We start from the raw sequence: 15,718 nt of genomic DNA on the forward strand, positions 1-15,718 counted from the left end.
AAATAACAAGCCTGTGACTGCCCATTTACATTTAACTATGTGTAATAACTCTTTAATAAGTGTGTGTATTAACTCTTTAATCAAATATAGTATAAGCAGGAAGCATTTCACCTACTCCTCATATGCATGCCTAAGTCTTGGAGAGCCACAGACCTTGAGGATGTATAATATAGACTAAGAATGGGTCAAAAAGCTAATTTTCAAGACTCAAGATAATGGTGGATTTATTAACAGAAACAACTACATTAATTCAGGCTGCAGTTTTGGTGGAATCTACTTTATTACCTACTTAATCCCCTCAAAATAACAAAAATAGATATTTAAAGAACAGAAATAGTAGTTGGCTAAATATAGACAAGATATATTCTTTTTAATCGAAATGGATATAATATGCTACAGTAATAGAGAATTCAAGGGCTCAGGAAAATCAAAAAGAATGGATATGCTTTAATTTTTGCTAAAGATGATTTTTCTGATATTTATGATTTCTGGAAACAGTGATTTTGAGATTATGAGAGACATGAAAACAAATTAAAAAGTAGCCCAAATAGTTTCCTCTATTTCTATTTTATGTATCATCCTGGAGCATACTGCAATTAAATCTGATGGATTTGAGATTTATGAAAAAACTTTAATACTAACTAAATTTTTGTCATTTTTTGGTCATGCTTTTTAAGTCTTAAGGGATATAATGGCATGTGTTTATTACATATATAGCATGTGTTTACTACATATATCTCCAGAATCATTAACACGTTTTTGTTTTTGTTTTTGTTTTTCATTAACACATTTAAATACATTTTGAGAATGTTTATCTGTCTTTAGAAAACATCTTAACATGTTTAAGTACATTTTGAGAATGTTTATCTGTCTTCAGAAAACATCTTAAATATTAAACACAGATTTTAGATATCTTATAAAACATAATCAGCTACAGAATAGAGAAAAATGTTAACACCATGGTTTTGGGATGCTATAAATTGAAATTAATATATATATTTCTGCAAAATTATTTAATTTTATTTCTTTACCATAGATTTCTGGTAAGCTAAGTATGACATGCATTCTAGTAGCTCTCCATTATAAAAATGGATTTTTTTACATGATCCTTTTGCTTTCAGATGTGAAAACTATGTAGAGGCAATACTTGAAAGATTATCATTAGCTTATAGGGCGGTAAAAATTCCTCTTAGTAGGTTCATGATCACAGCTGGGATAATCTTCTCTCGCAAGAGATAGAAGGCCACCCTCTTCTTAAATATGATAAAAGTCTGGTTTTATAAAAATAACAACATTGTGCAGAAGTCAGGGATATTTTGTTCTGAATGTTTTGAGAAAATATAAAAATGTGATAAGCTAAGACTTGAGGCTAATGTAAGAAACTCTTGTACATGCAGATTCATCATGACCTGTTTTTCAGAAACACACACAGAACCCAAAAGTGTAACATTTTTCTTTGGAGATGTACACCCTGGATCCAATAACTAAGAAAACAGATATATAACATGGTTCATCCAGATGATAGGAATCAGTTGCAGATACTGTAACACTATTTTAAAAGGCTATCTTTTCAGGGTCAAGAGCAATCCTGAGAAAGTAGAAAGAAAAGGGCAACATAAAGAGAAATATCCTGGGGCTTCCCTGGTGGCGCAGTGGTTGGGAGTCCGCCTGCCGATGCAGGGGACGCGGGTTTGTGTCCCGGTCCGGGAGGATCCCACATGCCGCGGAGCGGCTGGGCCCGTGAGCCATGGCCGCTGAGCCTGCGCGCCCAGAGCCTGTGCTCCACGATGGGAGAGGTCACAGCAGTGAGAGGCCCGCGTACCGCAAAAAAAAAAAAAAAAAAAAAAAAAAAAGAGAGATATCCTGGAAGACACTTATCATTTTAAATGAGATAAAAGATAAAAGAACTAAAAAGGATAGACTGTGTGGAATTCTAATAATATACTCTATTCAGGGATGTAAAGAGAAAAATATGTTGGCAAGTTCATATTTTAAGCACAAAATTAATGAAGAAACCTTTAAATGGACTTGAATTGAAATAGTCAGTAGTCAGAAAATACAAATCGAAACTGTCAGTGATTGTTGGATTCATTCTCATTTAATATCTCTTTCTTTGAGGGCAAGGTGTGGAGGGCTGGTTCTTCCTTGCAACCAGGGCCTGAAGAATGTTTTTGAAAAGCTCTTGCCTAAAGCATGGTCACTAGAGAAGAATAAAATGGTTGAGGGAGGGGAGGAGATAAAATCCAGAAAAAAAAAATGGCAAGAGAAGAAAGAAAAGGTTACAGAAGAAAGGAGAGCAAAAGAGGGTGCTGAAAATAAGGAGAAAGAACAGAGAAAAGTGAGAGGGCTGGAGAAGGTGAAGGAGAGCAACTTAGAGAAAATGGAAAAGGCATCTGTGGTAGGAGGATGGGTAGGCTCAGGTGTTCCTTGGTTAATCAAGATTCCTCTTTTTGCTTTAAATCAAGACCAAACCAATCACCTTCTGAGAAAATCCATTTCCTCAAGGCTTCTCTTTATTGACTCTGAATCTAATAAACGAAAGAAGCCTGAATTTTCTCCAACTTCCGAAAAAGTTAAATGATGCTCCCCCTGAATTACACCTATCTGGGTAAAATTTCAGCCACCATCATTTTGGCTTTCCCTGCACTCTGGGAGAGGGAGTAAGAACAATCCAGAAACATAGATCCAAAACTACATTCTGAAGAAAGTTTTCAGATTTTTAAGAAGAAATGCCCTTCCAGTGACATCTTTCCCTTCCCTTCTGCCACACCATATATACAGGCTACATCTCTCTTTCTTTTGAAAGAGTACACATGTGTACTCATCAGGTGACAAACCCAGATGGATGAGGGGAGAAGTAAATAAGTAACAGGTAGGTAGGTAGGTAGGAATGGAGGTAGAGAATGGGCTTTATTCCTACTATATGTTTAACACATTTAGTTAAGATTTTCTTCTTTTTCCTATAAGTGTTATAGAATTTGGGGGAAGTTGTTTGTTTTAGATTTTACTTAATTGAAGCTATCAGTTGAGTATTTGTGACTGGAATGTAGATGGGATTTTTCTCTCAAGGTATTTTAGCACGACATACTATTTAACAAAAAATCTATGCTTCAAAGCAGACTTACTCCTTATCTTCTTAATTTTCCCAATTTTTGATTTTTTATGCCTGTAGGAAACCTTTTAGACTTCATTTAGCCCGATTATTGCCAGAGATCTTAGCTTTAAGATATAAGCATCTCCAACAAGGCAAGGAGACTGGGTTGGATATGAGTGCTACTGGCAAGGTGGTATGGGCTCCTTGGGGAATTAGCTTGGGATATTGGGTTATGTTTCTTTAGGTCAAAATAAGTAAAGGTGGGAAACTAAGAGTGTTCTGGAGAAAAAAAATCAGATTAACTTGTGAAATTTTGTGCAACTCTAAACTTTAGGTGACTAGACTTTGTTCTATCTCAAGATGATATCTGATATTCATGTGATCTTTTATTATGTTTTTGTATCTTGTGTGATGTTGAGATCAGAGGCAACCATTTTATTCATGTTCACCTAACTTAAAACACACATTTTGTATTTATATTAAAAAGCCAGAATTTCTAAAATTTAGAGGGCAAGATATCTGTGTCATAATGTGTTCACCTTCAGTAAAACAAAAAGATTCTAAATTACCGACAATACCACCCCCCCAAATTTAAAAAGGTTAGATTTATCCAATTTTTTTATTGTTGTTGTTACATTTTCTTTACCAGATAATGGCTTTTCATATCAGCTTTTGAAATTCTACTCTGGAATTCTTCTTTTTGAATTTTCTATAGGTGTATCTGGTGCTTTTAATGCAAGGTGTGGAGCAGATGCTCAGACTTTGGCATAATGCAATCTATTTCCACTGAAATACTATATCTAGACATTCTAGAATTCAGTTGAGTTTTACCAAAAACCCAAGAGGAATTGTTAAAATGAACAGAGAACACCTTTTAACCTTTACTGGCTGAGAAATCCAGTCAGCTCATGAAGCCAGCTCATCTAATGAATCCAACTGAGATGCCCAGAGGAATGTTCTAGCATATTTAGAAACTTTCTGCTTCCATCTTTTCCTATTGTATATAAATCATCTTGCCAAGCATTTCCTAAGATAAAATGTAGCCACTGAGATTTTGCTAAAGTTATACAGGCCAAATTATTAGTCAACAGCTGTAGTTTATATTTTGTGCAGTTACTTTTGGACTTTTTATATAGTTTCCATTTCCTATCTTGATTCTAGAACCAATGTGAAATATTAAAAAATATACATATATTTCTTTCTGTATATGATTTTTTTTTGCAGCCTGAACTTGAGTTCTTTATTTGAAAAATAGTGTTTGTAGTGTTTCTGAGGTAAGAATCCCATAGTTGAAAAATAGTGTTTGTAGTTTTTCTGAAGTAAGAATCTCATCGTTAATAGTCATGGACTCGGCCATTTTGAAGAACTTAAAACCAAGTCCTAAGTGGATGCCATATCCCTCCATAATATATATATACTATATAATGATATTATATTATTATGCTCATATAATTAAAATTCGATAATAGGAACAGAAAGTAGGATACCTCAAAACTACTGCAGGTTAGGCAATTTTTTTTTTTTTGGTACGCGGGCCTCTCACTGTTGTGGCCTCTCCCGTTGCGGAGCACAGGCTCCGGACGCGCAGGCTCAGCGGCCATGGCTCACGGGCCCAGCCGCTTCGCGGCACGTGGGATCTTCCCAGACTGGGGCACGAACCCGTGTCCCCTGCATCGGCAGGCGGACTCTCAACCACTGCGCCACCAGGGAAGCCCTGAGGTTAGGCAATTTTGATCAAGACTTCTACAGACCAAAAGAAACCTATTCCTCCAACACAGCAATCACATTCTTCTCTACAGCTTTGCTCTCTCCCAATAGAAAATGCCATGATATAAGGAGGGAAGGAGGCAAATTCTCAGTCGAGAAGAAATAAATGTCTCCTGTAATAAACTTTCCTTTTTTTCCCTGGGAGATTCTTGTATCATCTGAGTTCTTGGAACACAAAGGACCAGGTATTGGTCAGACACCTCAAAATGTGATTTTCTACCCCATACCCAGGTTTAGTAGCTGAATATCACCAACATTAAGTTGCTCTACGTTATCAGGGAGGGGAAAATTGCCAACTATTCTAAAGAATTAAGGGAATGGAAATGAAGGACAAGGAGCAAAAATGTTGCTCCAGGCAGATTGGCAGGGAGCTGAAACATTGTCCAATCCAGGAGTATAAATTGATGGTTATGTAGGGAGCTCAGGATACTTTCAATTTCCAAACTGGACCCTTTCAAAGTGGGGTTTTAAGAAATACTTTTTTATGATGACTAATGTTAGCCAATTCATTCTCCATATAGTGACTGCCTCTGTGAATTAATAGAAGCAAAGTAGCTTGAAGGAGGCAATAAACCTCCTTCATAAGTTATGAGTACACAGAACTGGGCCCAGTGAATATTATTCTGAGTTCCTCAATAGACAGCATTTTCAGTGAAAATAGGGCCAATGCCATATCAAATAAATTGTTGTAATAGGGATTCCTAAGGAAACACCGCCTACAATTCTTCACTATTTATTCCCTCTTCCATTATTTTTAAAATTAGTCACTCTTAAAATCCACTCTTCACACATCAGCTGTCTTCTTAAACTGCAAGTAACATTCCTTCACTTCATTACCCAAAACTTCTTATTGCATTAGAACAAAGGTCAGCTGCTTCTATAAGAAGCTCTTTAGGTGTGGCCCCTCTTTCCTCTAGAGTGTCATCTTGTACCGTGATCATCAGCATCACCAAGCTCCAGATGTACTGGACTTTCTGTTTCTTAAGTCAAGCACATCTATTCTCACCTCAGATCTTTGCCTTATTCTTTCCTCTCCCTGAAATGTCTTTCCCTGTCTCTGTTCATCCTTGAATTTTTCTCACCTTTTGGGTTGCAGTTCAAATGTCATCTCTTCAAAGACATTCTTTCAGAACATTTATAATGATCTGACATTAACTAGTATAATTTGTGCATATGTGTTTGTACACAACTACGTATGTAATTCTTCCTAGCTATCTATCTATCTACCTACCTATCTATGTTTCTAACCTATTTACCTAAAATATGTTTTACCTAAGATTGTGAGATATGCTACAGAAGAAAAGGAGCAATTGCACTTTTGCTCATCAATGTATTGATATTACTATTACCTGGAACAGTGCCTTCCTGGCACATAGAAAATGCTCAGTAAACATTTGTTGACTAAATTCATGTACCCAGTAAATACATCTCAAAGTGTTTTTGGCATTAAAATCTTATTTGACCCTCACTCTAATGCAATGGAGTTGACTGTGCAGGTATTATTTCTTCATTAAAGAAGTGATAAAAGAGTCTCAGGGACATTAAAGGATTGTACCTAAAGACACACAGCTTGTTCTCTAGGAAAATCAGAGTTAAAATCCAAGTGTTTTGACTCTTAATCCAATGTGCTTATTACTCACTATACTGCACTGCTTTTCTCATTTCTGCCTCAAGCACTAATCATCTTTTTGAATTATCACTTCAAAACATCTGTTACTTCAAAACTTATCAGCAGGATATCAACACTGTAGGAAATCCCCAGTAAAAACAGATTTACTGCTGTCTGGCTGTTATAGAGGGATATAATATAGTGTGTATATATATGTGTATACATATATGTGTGTGTTTGTGTACATATATGTGTGTGTGCTCATATATGTTTATAAATTATATATATATATATGTTGTATGTAAAACATATCTTTGAAGAGTGTGCTTGTTTAAAGACTGATTTTAATTAATTTATCATCATAAACTTCATTTACATTGATGTACTATCTTAAGATATTCTTAGTCACTGCAATAACAACCATCATCATCATAATCTCATTTTATATAATTCCATTCTATCTTTATCCTTTGAAAACTTGAACATGTGTATTCAGTTATACTAATTTGAAAGAATCTGTTGATTTTTTTACATTGGACAGAGAAGGATTATTGTGATGAAAATATATGATTGAAAAAAATTATTTGCTGAATAATCTACTCTCTGAACATTTCTTCCAACTGAGTTATTTTAATTGATTTCCACTTGCATACAATTTCCTCATTACATAAGAGGTTCATTCATGTTTAACTTTGGCTAGGTGTATAATCTTCCTAGATCAACTTCATCAGAAGTTTCTGACTCATGCTGTATGCTCTTAAATAGAATATATCGAAGCATAAAAATATTTTGACTTTTCCTCACGTGACCCATAGAAAGGCCTTGAGTACTTTATAGGTATTTCTAATAACACTTTAGAGTCTAATGCTAATTCAATAAAGTCTAATATTAGAGAACGTGATTTAAATTGTTTCAATGTTCCTTAAATAATAAATTATATATGCATATTATATATATATATATATATATATATATATATATATATATATATCCCTACAACAGGGATTTCATGTTGAGGGGAGGATGACAAAGTTTTTCTAGAATTGGGAAAAAATAAGGTTCCTCAGCAATTGCCCTAGCTCTCAGCCAAAGCACACAGGTATGAGCTCATCTTCCATTTAAGCCTGGTACACCTGAAGAGCACTTGATTACAAACCACCATTTCTTTGTCAAAAAAGCAAGTTAACCATGCCTCTATTTACAGTTTGGCTGAAGTTGATTCACAACAACCCTCTATATTGAACCTTTGCACTACAGATTATAAACTTTCTATCTTAAAGCAGAATGACTTCACATGCCACTCACGGACTCCCTGGTGATCTGGAGTGAAAGACACACTTTGGTCAAAGGATCCTATTCCTTGTCTCTGAGATTGTACTCAACTGAGTGAGAATGTGGTTTGAGGATAATCATTAAGTGTATATTTGAATAGAAGAAAATATGTAAGGGAATACATCAAGATATTAACAGTGGGGCTTCCCTGGTGGCGCAGTGGTAGAGAGTCCGCCTGCCGATGCAGGGGACATGGGTTTGTGCCCCGGTCTGGGAAGATCCCACATGCCGTGGAGCGGCTGGGCCCGTGAGCCATGGCCGCTGAGCCTGCGCATCCGGAGCATGTGCTCCGCAACGGGAGAGTCCACAACAGTGAGAGGCCCGCATACCGCAAAAAAAAAAAAAAAAAAAGATATTTACAGTGGATTTATGTGGAAGGTGGTATTCCAGGGAATTTAAATTTTTAAAAATATTTTTCTGAAGTTTCTAAACTTATACTATGAACTTTAAAAAATTTTTATAAACAACATAATATGTTATATGGGCCTCATGCTTACCCTAAAGCTTTTGTAATGTTTTAGAGTAGCATTCCCAAGTAAGTTTGGGAAACACAGGGGTAGATGAAGTTGACCATGTTTATTTAAAACATGGTTTCTTAGAAACATTAGCATGCTAATGTGCAAGACAAATCTTTTGGAGGCATACATAATAAGCAGAGTTTTACAGCAATGGAAACTTCTTGCTCCACTGCATACTTACTAACAGCTGATGACAAATCAAAGAAAACTGTTTGGATGTGTGACAAGGGAAATATATTAGAAGGGAAAATATAGAAAGTGAGTGTTCTCTTCTGATTATCTTACCCCCCCAAGTTGAAGATGGAATCATCTGCTAACAATCTAAAATCAGCAGAGGGAAATAGTCCATATATTGGGCAAGTGGATAGCTCACTTCTTCAGAGCATTTTATCATGCTAGATAAAACAGATTTGTGGTGTGTATGTGTCAATCACAATCTCCCAATTTATCCCTCCCCCACCTTACTCCCTGGTAACCATAAGTTTGTCTTCTACATCTGTAACTCTATTTCTGTTTTGTAAATAAGTTTGTTTGAACCCTACTTTTTAGATTCCACATATAAGTGATATATGGTATTTGTCTTTTTCTGTCTGACTTACTTCACTCAGTATGACAATCTGTAGGTCCATCCATGTTACTACAAATGGCATTATTTCATTCTTTTCATAGCTGAGTAATATTCCATTGTATATATGTACCACATCTTCTTTATCCATTCCTCTATTGATGGACATTTATGTTGCTTCCATGTCCTGGCTATTGTAAATAGTGCTGCTATGAACATTGGGGTGCATGTATATTTTTGAATTATGGATTTCTCTGCTGGATCATATGGTAGCTCTATTTTTAGTTTTTTAAGGAACCTCCGTACTGTTCTCCATAGTGGCTGTACCAATTCACATTCCCACCAACAGTGTAGGAGGGTTCCCTTTTCTTTACACCCTCTCCAGCATTTACAAAAAAAAGAAAAGAAAAGATTGGTTGCCCCTAAAACATCTGGTAAGTCAAGTTTTGTAAAGCTAGCTACCTTGGGGAGTTACCTTAAAGTGTAGAAATTATACCCTCCTCACATCCCCGAAATGGATAATAGTGATAAAGGAGTCAAAGAGAACCATCCCACACCACCAAGCACTTGCAAGTGTGCAAACTGAGATTCGTATATATTTCCCAAATGATTATGCATTTAATGACAGATCTCTGCCATAAAAATAAAAATGAAAGAAAGAACATAATTTTAATTCCATAACTGTCACTCAAATCTGTAAGATATTCACCATAAATCTTAGAGTTTATAATCTGGAGAGAACCAAAACTCAAACTTGGGAACAAAATGAGGTTTTCTGCTTGATCTAGAAGGGGAAATCTTGAAAGAGAAAGATGAAAGTGAGCTCAATTAATAAGATAGATTCTAGCTTTTGTGACTAGATAGCATATATTTTCTTTTCATTATGGTTTTTAATTGAAAGTCATTCCTGACATTCTAATAAAGTGTGAGCTCTTGATGGAGTCATAAGAAATAGAAGATATTTAAACTAAGAAAATAATCAGTCTAGTAAAAAAATATATATATATGGAAAGAGAGTGTGCAATAGAGAGAGGTATACATTGCGGAAGTGACTGCTGGAAGGGGTGAGAAGGGGAACTGGTATGAGAGGCAAGTGGTTAATACAGCTGAGACTTACTGCTGACAGCTGCTCTTCTTAAGCGATGCAGTTGCTGCAGGATGTTGGATGTTAAAGCTGAGGTTGGAAATGAGTTCTAAAAACACATCTCTATTCTCTTTGTCTCAAACTACCTCCTCTATTTTGAAACGTTAAACAGTGAACCCCACATAACTATTATGTCAGGGGGCTCATTTAAGCATTTTGGAGCCCGTCAAATTGTTGGGGGGGGAATGGCCTAAAAATATTAGATTGATTATTGAGGCGACTATCTCCACCTCAAAATTATTATATCATTTGTTGAGCCAAATTTATACTGAAAGTATTACCTGTTTACAAGTGAATTGCTAAGGGATAAAAGTTTTGATTTTCAAAAGAATTCTTATTGCATGTATTGGATCACCTTTTTAATGTCCTACATCAAAGATACAAATGTCCTGATAAATGAAATGAATTGCTTAAAATACTGGACTGAATTGCTTAAAATACTGGAAAAGTATTTCTCAGAGCTAAAGTTGAAAATTATGGAGTCATCTTTTTTCATTTTCACCTCTTAACAAAGTGTTTCCTTTTATACAGGCAACATATTTTTCTTTTTTTTTTTTTTTTTTTTGGTGAGTGACTGTATTTCCTTGAAAATATTTGTGTTGAGTTGTCACCAAACTATAATACATACGCTTTTTTGGTTGAAATATATGCCTCAGAGACCAATAACATAAAATCACATTGAGCTTGAAATGGAATCTATTAAGTGAACTTTTGCTGTACCGTAATATGTTCTTCTCATCCTCAAAACTGAAGAAGACATTTATATAGGTTGTCAGATTTTTTTCCCCAGGGAGTAATTTGGATAATTAACTTATGATTTAGTGCCAGAAAGCAATCATTTATAAAACATACCCTTGAGTCCTTAAACAGTTAATAAAGCTCACTACAGTACACTATATACTTCCCAAGAGTAGCCTAAGTACCTGGAGCATCTGACGAGCTGTATAAGTCTGTTTAAGCTCAAACCATATCCATATGCTAACATGTTTTTATTATAATATGAAATGGCTTGGTATCATTCAGGAAAGTGTGTCCATTCTTAAAGAATTCATTAAGCATCATCTGACCTCTCCATAAAATCTGTCTCCCAAAGTGGCATATTTAGGTTCTGTTTTTCCACTGAAAGATATTCACTGTGAAATTTCATGTGTAAGCAGTAAATTATCAGGACTACACAGTGGACCAATTTTAGAAATAGCTAATCAAAGCCTATAAATTTCCCATTTGGGTGTGAGTTTGTGGTGGTGAGATCTAATAAGGGCTGTTGATAGACATTCACTGTCCCAATTTCCTGCTTCATCAGAGCGTGTAACTGAAGTGAAGACTGACATCTTCGTCACCAGTTTCGGACCCGTTTCAGACCATGATATGGTAAGTGACTGCATTTTTGGTTTTCCTGGGGTATTTTCTAAATTTAACCTTTGAAAGAAAAAATATAGATTAGGTATTTAGGAAGCAGCTCGCAATGCCTTGGCTATATCTTCGTGTCTCTCTGTGTGCATAATATGTAATATGTAATACATATAATATTTATGTAGTAGAAGATACCCATTTACTTTCCAGACCAGGCCTATTTATGGTTATCAACCACTGCAGTCTTCTTTTGTTCCATCCCTGAAATTATTCCTTTGCCTTGGTTTATGTTCTGCGAGACAAGTACTGTGAATTACCTTATATTTTAGTTAGGAGGACATACTGATTGAAGAATGCTAGGTTTCTGGATAGCCAGCGCTATTATAAAACAGCCATAAACACTGCAATTGCTGAATTATTTTTGGTTAAAAAGGAGAAATGTGTTTAAAAGCTGAGTGAATACTTGACCAGAATTAGACAGAGAATGAAATAACACCTGTGGGAAAGGTTCAGCTTCATTGCAAAAGGCAATCGTTAAATTATTACCAAAAGTGAGAATAAAATGAATACATACCTGTTCTCTCTTTTCCCAACCCAAATGAACTAACATGAATTTCTCTTCTATCTGATGGGAGTTGGTAAATCCGTAGAGCTCTGCAGATATTGTATAATATTTCTTAACTCATAACAGCCAAGCTCCTGTATAAGCAAAAAATCATAAAGAGCACATGAAGATTCATCGTTATGGATATTTTGAAGATATATTAATTAAATACTATTTTTGAAATGCCTTTTTGTTGATACCACCTTAACATTAAAGTCTTCTGATTTCATAGTAGCTCAGATGATTCAGAATAAAAGTTACAGAAAATATCAATTTAGACCAGCATTTCCCAAAGTGTGGAAATTCACAGGGCACCCAGTTTGGCAGGATTAAAGCTCTGACCAGTCCTGAGGTAAGGTAACTGTTTAACTGCACTTAATCTAGTGTGTTCCAATCATATTTGTCCAAAACCCTTTTCTTCAAGTGATACTTGTTGACATTCTGTGAGTCATACATTGGGAAATGCTGGCTTAGGATAATTAGATACTTTATACCTAAGAGAGGTTATGAAATGCACCAACTGTACAAATTAGAGTCAGTGGAGCATATGAGAGACAGCAGAGTGCTAGGTAAGAATACAGATCTCTGAACCAGAACGCCTGGGTTTATAATCCCAGCTCCCCCATTTATAAGAGTGTATCCTTGGGGAAGTTGCTTAATATGTCTCTGCCTCAGTTTCTTCATGTGTAAAATGGGAGTAAAAATAATAATACTTCATGGGGTTATCACAGTATTAAACAAATTAATACATGAAAAGCACTTAAAAATCATTGGCGTATCATGAGCACTCAACAAATGTCAGTCATTGTTACTACGTAAGAAATAGAAATATAAAAGTTAGCCATAATTGTGGATTTATTCCTCTGGCAATTCATTTTGGCATTGTGGTCAGTCTGTAGACCAGTTTATTGAAATACTGTGTGATACAATTATTTTTGCTAAATTGATTGCGGTCTGAGGACCTATTGTGATTCCCCCATATTGGAACTCAGTCTTCCCACCACCCTATTCTCTCATGCTACTTTTCTAATCAAGAACATTTAATAGATCCTAGTCAAGCTTAAGGTCAAATTGAAACTCCTCTGCCTGTATCCCATACAATCCATACACGATTTACCACTAGACCTCACTTGTTCCCAATATTTACCATTTAGTCATCAGGTTAGTACTACTTTCTGTGAGGTATAACACTGGGGGTTAGCAGGACTGGCTCTAGGATTCAGGCTGGCTGAATTCAAATTCATCACTAACAGCAGCATGACCTTGGGCAAATCAGTTAAGGTTGTAAGGCTCAAAGTCTCTAAAGTGGTTATATTATTATAATTACCTATCCTTGTAAGACTGTTAGGAATTTTAAATGAGATATGTAAATAATGGTCTATTGATGGTGCTCAATAAATAGTAGCTATTATTATTTTGCCTCTGAACCCTTTATCATGCCATGCACTCTTTGTGGAAATTTCCTCTATTCTCCACCCATCTAAATTCTGTATTTCCACAAAAGCCCTAATCAGGACCCAAATGCTTGATGAAAACTTTTTTTTTTAATTAATCCAATAACAAGTTAACTTTTCCTTTCTGCATTATAATCACATTTATTGACTGTAAAGTACAATTTAGCTTTTGCACACTGCTTCGTAAAGTTATTTATCTTACATAAATATCTTATTTTCCTAAAGTGATGCCGAAAAACATAAAGGCACTCTTGTTTTGCATCCCTCACAGTAACAGTGCATTGCTGTTTTACAGTAAGTGTTGAATTTCTACTTATTTGGTGAAAGGCTTAGGAGTCTATATTATCTTTTAAAAATTAAGGTCTTCTGAAACTCAGTAAATAACACCCTCTTTCTTACCTGAATCCTGAACCTTTTGAGAAATAAGGCCGCAGTGTAAGGGATATGGAAAATGAGAACATCATCTTTATTGCTAATAATGATGGTATTGCAAAAGGTGGCTTATATCTGCAGACAAGTGAGTTTCCAGAGAGTACACACCAGTCAGATTAACCCACCCCATCAGCAGGCAGAGTTGGCTTCCCTCTGCGAGGGTGTAGACTGTCCACGTAAAACTTCTAGCATAGAGGAACACAGCTGCATTTGTGAGTCTAATGGACAGCCAGCATTCAAAATGCAGAAGACAAGAGGAAGAGGCTGAGATAGGCAAGATTGATTTCTCCTTCCAAATTCTCCTGTCGAATTAAATTATTCCTCCTCTCTCCCCTCCCCAAATAGAAGAGTGTGAGACAAAGGAGAACTTTCAGAAGTTTTACACTGGTGAAGCTCTCTTCTCATAGATGGAAACACTAAGAGAGGGGATGAAGCATTACAAAGAGCACATACTGATAATGATATTACTCCTAATAATAATAATAATAAATAACTTTTCTCTCTCATCTCTGGCACCTAGCATGATGTCTCAGAAAGAGTAGATGCTCGATAGAAGTTGTCAGGGACAGTGCCCAAATAAAGCCATAGGCAATCAAAAAGTTTTCTCTTAAAAATATTTGGCATACCTTTGAGTTATTGGTTCAGATTAAGTATGACCTTAGGAACCAATGATGTCTTTTGTCTTAGACAAAAGATGCACTCTAGGATTTTGGATACACCATTAACCCTAAGATTATCATGAATCACTTTTTATTTATGGCCTTTGATCAAATATCAGGTAGGAAGAAGGGAACGGAGTCTAAACCAGTGATACTGTTTTGCCTAAAACTCTTGAACAAGACAATATCTGAATTTTTCTATCAAGGGATCAAATTAGCCATAGATCTGCAACTGGTTTCCTAAGTGACAAGCAGAAACTGTACCTTACCACTTTGAGATTAATCATTTAAACTACATTACTGGGGAATTATCCGTAAGAAAGAGCAGTATGATTTAGAGGCTATCAAAATTAAAAGGCAGAATGACAAAGCTATTTTTCAAGACATGAAGTGTAGTTTTTAAACTGAGCACTAATAAAATATCTAATTAATAATAATAACCATAACAACATTCAACACTATTGAATGCTACAATATGTTAGGCACCGTGCTAAGGGTTTTATAGATCATATTTCTTCTAATCCTCCTGCCAACATTTTAGCTAAGTGTTATTATTACCCACATTTTCCAGAGGAGAAAAGTGACCCAGCTAGGTAGCAACTTGAACTCAGCCTGTCCGTCCTTAGAGACTCCACAGCTCCCAAGGCATTTGACTTCATCTGGAATAGAAAACAAAATTAGGACAACTCCTTAACTTTATCTTAAAAACCATTAATTGGCAATCAAACCTCACATTCCCAGGGCACCAGGTTCTGACAGAAATATCCAGGCAGCACAATCATACAGCCCTGTTTTCCAGAGCGCTTAAAATGTATTAAATCAAAGCACACACAGACGGTAATAAACGGTGCAAGCGGGAATGCTACAGTACAATATTTATTTAGGAATATAATGGATGTTTTGTCCCAGTCTTCAGAAAAAGGCTCATATTCTCTAGGTCCTACTCTATTGAACAGGGTAACTTGGAGAGAATTTTCACTCAAGTGGTGTGGGCTAGAACACTGAACCCTGAACAAAGTGTTCACCAGAGCTTCTTATTTGTTCAGGCACTTTTCTGTGGAGTCTTCTGTTTTGCCTTCTTTTTTTGTTTTGCTTAGTTATGACCACTTTCTCACTTTCTTCAGGTTTTCTGTCCTACCACCCTTCCAAAGAAATAGCACTTTTTCCATTCCCAGCTACCTAGAAAT

General features: G+C 35.8%; 1 protein-coding gene across 1 annotated transcript in view; it reads left to right on the plus strand.

Moving 5' to 3' along the window:
* Positions 1-15,718, plus strand: part of GABRA1 (gamma-aminobutyric acid type A receptor subunit alpha1) — a gene marked incomplete at both ends in the record, with an annotated part of 56,330 nt that overhangs the window by 5,316 nt on the left and 35,296 nt on the right. The window contains one exon of the mRNA XM_082620724.1: positions 11,333-11,400. Within this exon, the coding sequence (XP_082476850.1) occupies positions 11,333-11,400 (68 nt within the window). The remainder of the gene's footprint in view (positions 1-11,332; positions 11,401-15,718) is intronic.

Source organism: Mesoplodon mirus (genome assembly GCF_964341445.2).
Source record: "Mesoplodon mirus genome assembly, chromosome: 5".
NCBI lineage: Eukaryota > Metazoa > Chordata > Mammalia > Artiodactyla > Ziphiidae > Mesoplodon > Mesoplodon mirus.